The sequence below is a fragment of the Diaphorina citri genome, unplaced genomic scaffold (genome assembly GCF_000475195.1).
Source record: "Diaphorina citri unplaced genomic scaffold, Diaci psyllid genome assembly version 1.1 scaffold164, whole genome shotgun sequence".
NCBI classification, from domain to species: domain Eukaryota; kingdom Metazoa; phylum Arthropoda; class Insecta; order Hemiptera; family Psyllidae; genus Diaphorina; species Diaphorina citri.
The window spans coordinates 254763-261515 of record NW_007377601.1 but is presented as its reverse complement, the minus strand read 5'-3'; the positions used below and the strand labels follow the sequence as shown (position 1 = coordinate 261515).

General features: G+C 38.1%; 1 protein-coding gene across 1 annotated transcript in view; it reads left to right on the top strand.

Annotated features, from left to right (window-relative positions):
• The first annotated feature begins 4235 nt into the window (after positions 1-4235).
• LOC113465808 (acyl-CoA Delta(11) desaturase-like) overlaps positions 4236-6753 on the top strand; it is a 17560-nt gene continuing 15042 nt past the window's right edge. The window contains exons 1-2 of the mRNA XM_026820649.1: positions 4236-4450; positions 4775-4960. Coding sequence (XP_026676450.1) covers positions 4236-4450; positions 4775-4960 — 401 coding nt within the window. The remainder of the gene's footprint in view (positions 4451-4774; positions 4961-6753) is intronic.

Below are 6753 nucleotides of genomic sequence, written 5' to 3'. Positions count from 1 at the left end.
GCGGAAAGTTCGAAGCGGCAACTGAATGTGAGATTTTTTTTTCATCACGCGTGTACTGACGTAACTTTTTTTTCTCGTTTTTAGAAAAAAGTTTTTCTTTTCTATTGGTTCTGTTACAAACTGTTTAGTTTAATTTAATGAGATAATTACTTTTAATAATTAATTATATTAATAATAAAAATTAATTTAAACAAAATTATATCATATTTAATTTTTGATTTTTCTGTTCTAGAGGTCGGCCGTTCAAATCCGCTCAACGGTTTGTTTCAAATTCAGAAGTGTTATATTTTCTGTTTTCTTTATGACTGAAAAATGTAAATAAATACCCAATTATCATCCCCTCTTTATTCGATTCGTGTACATTATTTTGCTTAGGAAAATTAAAAAAATGTCAAACTAGGGGTTCGAACTGCAATTGTTTAAAAAAAAAGTTGCTGAAATTACTTTAAATACAGTTTGAATTCATAAACCGACTTAATCTATCTTAAAAATATTACATAATTCTTCGAAAAAAAAACAACCAAAAAAAAAAAAAAAAAAAAAAAAAAAAAAAACAGATTTACAATGCAAAATCGTCAAGTGAAAACATTAACTTTACTTCGGTTACTCAATGACCAAAATAATTTGAATTGGAAGTTGAGTCGTGTCTTTTGCACCTTTTTTTTCTCTCTTTTTTAACATATTAAAAAAAAATCATTTACTACACCACATTCAATACGAATCTCTGTACTACCAAGAGAGAAATTACGTATCAGAGAAGTCAAAAATTCACGGAAGAGCCCCGAGATAAATGAGAGATGATGATGATGATGTAAAAAGAAGAGAAGGAAGAGGAACATGGAAAAAATAGAAAGTAAAAATGAAACATAAAAACCTGATGAAGAGTCTAATTTGTTTTTCTAAGAAGAAGAGGGACAAAAGGGGAGGAAGAAAAATATAAAGCCAAGTAGGGGAAACATAAAGCAATGGTGGAAGGGAAATATATAAAGCAAGGTTGGAGGGGAATATAAAGGTGGGGGGGGGGCTTTACATCAGAGCTCATTACATCTAGTGTACGTTATATCACCGCAGAAATTACCCCTGTCCCCTTCCCCTCTACGCCTCCCTTTTCTCTTCTTCCTTGGGTTTAAAAAAAAAAAAAAAAAAAAAAAAAAAATCCAATTTATAATATTATTTCATCCCCATGTCCCTTCTATCTTTCCCTCGCTATTTGTTTCGGACGGACCCCCCCAGTCGGAAATTTCCCTTTGCTAAAGAAATAGCAAAAAAGGTTGAGTGCGAATTGCATCCCATTGGAAATTTTTAGCCAAAACCAAATGTCAACCCAAAGCAATGGCCCTAGCGACTAGGGCTGATGAAAAACGCCGACCCCGTCTGAACACGGGAAAAGGCGAGGAAGAAGATTCTGATCTAAGGATTCTAAGGCATAATTTGAATTGTGTACAACCCAGTACAACGATTATAATGTTATAATCATTCCAACTTATCCTCAACATCATAAAAGACAAGAGATTAGGATTTCGCCGCGGTGTCTAATTGAACCGCCAAGTTCCACATTCAAATCCCATTGAGGTCAAGAATATTTGTACATCTCCAAGAAAGATATCGCGAAATTTCTGGTTACCTAAATCATCGCGAAATTTCTGGGGTGGTAATGAGCCATCACTTATCTACCAATGGATCATTTAGCTATAGGTACCTTGATGCCGTCAGGAGTAACTGCAGACAGCTAGCGATACCACTTACTAGCAGGAGTAACAACAGACAGCTAGCAATACGACTAATGGTGACGAGTTGATGGCAATAAAACGATATTGTCCGAAGTAATATGTGAAGAAATTAATTTTATAGCTGCGGTTAAAACAAATAATGTTGTTTGCTATTTCAGTTTAGCTCTTTTTGCTACTGAGAGATTGTTTCGCAATTTGAAAAGTTGCGGAGCTTACTCTGTAATACCGTACAACAAGGCCGTATGTCGATTCGGGACGCGAATCCGCGAACATAATTATGCTGAGAAATACGCAGGCCATGACCATCCTGTAGAAGTTACCGAGGAAGACGCTAGTACGATGGATTTAGAAGAGATCAACGACAATATTGAAATCGTCAAAAATAACAATGTCAAAAGCAAAGACAAACTCATAGAACTGATTAACGGACAAACCTTTGATCCCGTCACAGAGAAGAGAAAACTGATCAATGATGCTGAGAAATACGCAGGCCATGACCATCCTGTAGAAGTTACCGAGGAAGACGCTAGTACGATGGATTTAGAAGAGATCAACGACAACATTGAAATCGTCAGAAATAACAATGTCGAAAGCAAAGACAAACTCATAGAACTGATTAACGGACAAACCTTTGATCCTGTCACAGAGAAGAGAAAACTGATCAATAGCGATAGCCTCGAATTCACCAAAGCCAACCACTTTGGACCAATACAACAGAAGTGCTCGGAACTAATTAGAGACAACAATAATTTCCAATCCACCAAGTACAAAGCGGCGTGATATTCTGTACAGACCAAAGTGTTGTGTGTATTTTTCCAATATGTGAGGAAGATTGTGATATTGAAGTAAATAACCAAGATTTACAAGATTATTTATATGTTTTTACCATTAGGCAGGTATTTATATATAGGCAGAGAAATTACATTTAGGTGGCTGTGGCTGGGGTAGATATCATCATTCCTGCAATTTCATTGTTTCATTTCTTACATTGTAATTATGTTTGTGTATTGTGAAAATTTCCATCAAACCATCCCGAACAATGCGGTCAGAGGGAATCTTTTCCATTTCAGAAGTATGCAAATATAGGTATCCATCACTATTTGCAGTAATGGAGTAGGTAGCTTGTAGTCACGTATGTTCTTTTTGATACCTCACGCAATTTATGACCGATAAGACTATGTTATCCCTGGAATAACTAAAAAGTTCGAACGTTACGTAGGAATGATATTTGACGCAAGTTGTACGGTAGATTCGTGGAGCTTATCACAGCTTTGGGCCTTTGGTCCCACAAAAAGCCCACTTAAGGTGGGTTTTTTGTGTACGATGGTAAGTCTAATTGTTTTGGTCGGTATCAATGGGGGTATTCTCAAGAAAAGAAAGGTAGGTAAATCTGGTGTGAACATCACACGACATTACCGTTTCCATAGGCGGTTCTTGCCTAAATTTTTGGGGGGGCTTGATTTTGAAGGTACACCTTCAAAATTTTGATTTAGCTTTATGTAAAAAATCTGGTGTGAACATCACACGACTTTCCTTATCCTATTGAATGATGCTTATTTGAGTATTATTTTATCCTAACTTTTACCATATCTCTAACCGTTTAGTCGGTATAGCTGAAAACCGCCCAAAAACGGTCGAAATCCGTCCAAAAGTGGTCAAAATATCGCCAAGCGCAGAACCTATCTTAACCAAACGTTTTTTGTTGCATCCTTGTCACATTTGTGAACTACATACCAAATTTCAAGTCTCTAGCTCATACCGTTCCCGAGATATTGTTAAACTAGACCGAAAACCGCCAAAAAGCGGTAAAATGCCGCCAACCAATGCACCGATCTTAACCAAAAGTTTTGTGTCGCATCCTTGTCACATTTGACAGCTACATACCAAATTTCAAGTCGCTCTTACCGTTCTCGAGATATTTTGTTTACAGACAGACACACAGATACACACACGGACTAATGGCTGAAACGTATTTAGGCTCTAGGGACCTCAAAACGTGTTTTGGCATCAAAAACTGACCATCGAAAATTTGACCCGATTACATTACTTCCCGATTAAGTTTTAATCTCAATTAATTTTTTTCATTTTTTTTTTTTTTTTTTTTTAAATCAGCGAATCAGATTTGCTTACTCCGTGAGCTTAAACCGAGTTCAAACACTTCAAACTTACTTTGGGACATTAATAAAACTACTGATGTGTTTGTATGGTGGCCCTGGGACCAAGGACCAAAATTGTCACATTTGCTATTACAGTGAACTTATAGTTAACTTGGGAAGGTAGCTCCTGCCTAGTAAGCGCTAGGTCGCGTTTTCTATTTCCTAAACAGATAAGATTCGTTCTCCAAACTGCTGGCTTTCTCCTATCCTGTCCTCCTTCCTCGATTTCGGGGCGATAAGACCTCTGTTGTTACAGTTCCTTCTATGAAAGTTCCTCCATAAAGAAGAAGAAAAAATATATGTAAAAGAAATTTAAAAAAAAAAAAAAAAAAAAATCAAATCTCTCCCTATGTTTCAGAATTCCCTCTACGATTGGGTTCGAGATCACAGGGTTCACCACAAGTTCAGCGACACGGATGCCGATCCTCATAACGCCCAACGAGGTTTCTTCTTTTCTCACATCGGATGGCTGATGCAGAAAAAGTCGAAAGCTGTCATCGAGAAGGGCAGACAGTTAGATCTGAGTGACCTGTTTGAAGATCCGCTGGTGGTTGTCTTCCAAAAGTGAGTTTTGAATAGAGTAGACCAGAATTTTCACAGAAAACTATCTAGGGAAAATTGGGTAAAGAAAAACTGGTCTGATTCAGTAAATATAACTAATCAATGTCAACTTTGCCAGAAATGCCATACATGTATACCAACATCAGATTCCCTTGGATTTTAGCTATTTTCAAGACCAAAACAATTAAAATCGGCTGCTTGTTTAAAAAAATATGAATTTTTCATGTTTTCCCTAAAAAAGTCCATCCGGGAGATGTCCACTTTTGGGACTGGACTACTCGATTGTTTCCCAAACCCTCTAAATCACTTTCTCTTCATCAATTTCAGATACTACATCTACATCCGGTTCGTCATGTGCTTTTTCCTGCCCGCCTACATCAACACCGTCTGGCTGGGAGAAGACTGGTGGATCTCGTTCATCACTATGGACTTCATCCGCTATGTTGCCAACTTGAACTTCACATTCCTCGTGAACAGTGCTGCCCATATGTACGGATACAAGCCTTATGACACGTGAGTATTTGGTGTAGCCCTTCTACACTATCCCAGAAGTCCCTTTAGTCCTAGAAGCCCCAAAAATCTTTTGAACGGCTAGGAATTCAAAAATTCTTAGCCTCTATGTTGCCAACTTGAACTTCTTCACATTCCTCGTCAATAGTGCCGCCCATATATGTACGGATACAAGCCTTATGATACGTGAGTATTCGGTGTATCCCCTCTAAAGTATGTCCAAAAAGTCCCTTTAGTATTTCCCTGGTGTATCCTCTCTACAGTATGCCCGAGAAGTCCTGTAACCCATGAGAGCCGAAGCTTACATGTCACACTAAACTTGACCAAACCCTTTTCTCTTTTTCGCTGATAGCTCAGTCGCTTCACGTCAGAGTGCATCGGGGATTTGTTTATTAGTTAGGAAACAAAATTTGCTACTATTTTCACTATTATTTGACATACATATTTACTCAGTACCGGTCCGGAGTTAGAAGCGGTTAAATTTCAGCAAGATCCAACGAAAAAAGAATTGGCTCTTATGGGATAAGGTACCCCTTTATCTTATTAATTCCTACATTCAAGGTCAACGCGCTTGCTTGCCAACCGGGGGGCACGGTTGGTCCAGTGGTAACGCGCTTGCTTGCCATGCAGAAGGTCCCGGGGGGGGCACGGTTGGTCCAGTGGTAACGTGCTTGCTTGCCATGCAGAAGGTCCCGGGTTCGAATCCCACCATCGACAAAAGTTTGTACTCGTTTTTCGATTGCAAATATTTCAACGGGTTACTTTCTGGTGTTCTCGTGTTGACCCAGCACCTAAATGGGAAGTATTGTGTCTCTTCTCGCCCATCTGATGAGAGGCATACTACGGGAATAAAAACGGCGGTGGAACACTCATCTTAAAAAAAAAAAAAAAATAAATAATAATAATAAATGGTTACCTTACAGGACTTCTGGGACATACTGTGTAGAACCACCTTGAGATTTGTTCAGGGTGCATAATTTATACCGCTTCAGACGGGATTCTAACCCTGGTATCACCGGGTCAGGAGTCAATGCTAACACACGTAACAGATAAGATGTAGTCTCCTAAGGAACAGTGTTGGTATCATTCGATTGCTTTGCAACTAATCTGTTGCACTCTTTTTTAGGATCAATTTATTAAAAGAAAACTCGACCAAATTGGTCTTAAGAACTAATGAAAAACTCATCTACTGCGAAAATATTCCGACCCATGTACAGACTGCCTTATGTCTATTATTGGAAATCATGGAAATGGACAGTACCATTAGTAGCTTGTCCAAGTTTTAATTACATCTGTCAGATTTACGAAACGTCCATCAGCGCCTTGTTACATTATTACACGATTTTCGGAAGGAAATGAATTATGTATCTTGAGTGCAGTGCGTATTTATAGTTCGGTCTGACGTCACAACTCTTTGAACTTTTTCATTAGAACGGCAATTAAAAATCGAATTTTCGACCTTTTAAAGTTACTTTTTCGGAGTTTCGACCTCGGATTTGGATTTTTCACTAATTTTTACGTAGGAATTGACCATTTATTAATAATTTTTACTTTTACCCATTTGCAACTCCTCCATTGATACATATCTCCCCAGGCTAAAGATTAATACATCATATATTACTACAATGTCTCTTGTACAATATTGATTTATTTTGAACCTCTTATGATTGACGGACATTCAGACGGACCTGCTTTATGATTTATGATTTGTCAATTGAGTATAGGTAATACATACCAGGGCCGTATCCAGGATTTTGCCGAGAGGGGGGGGGGTCCAAACACTAATGGCGGGGGGG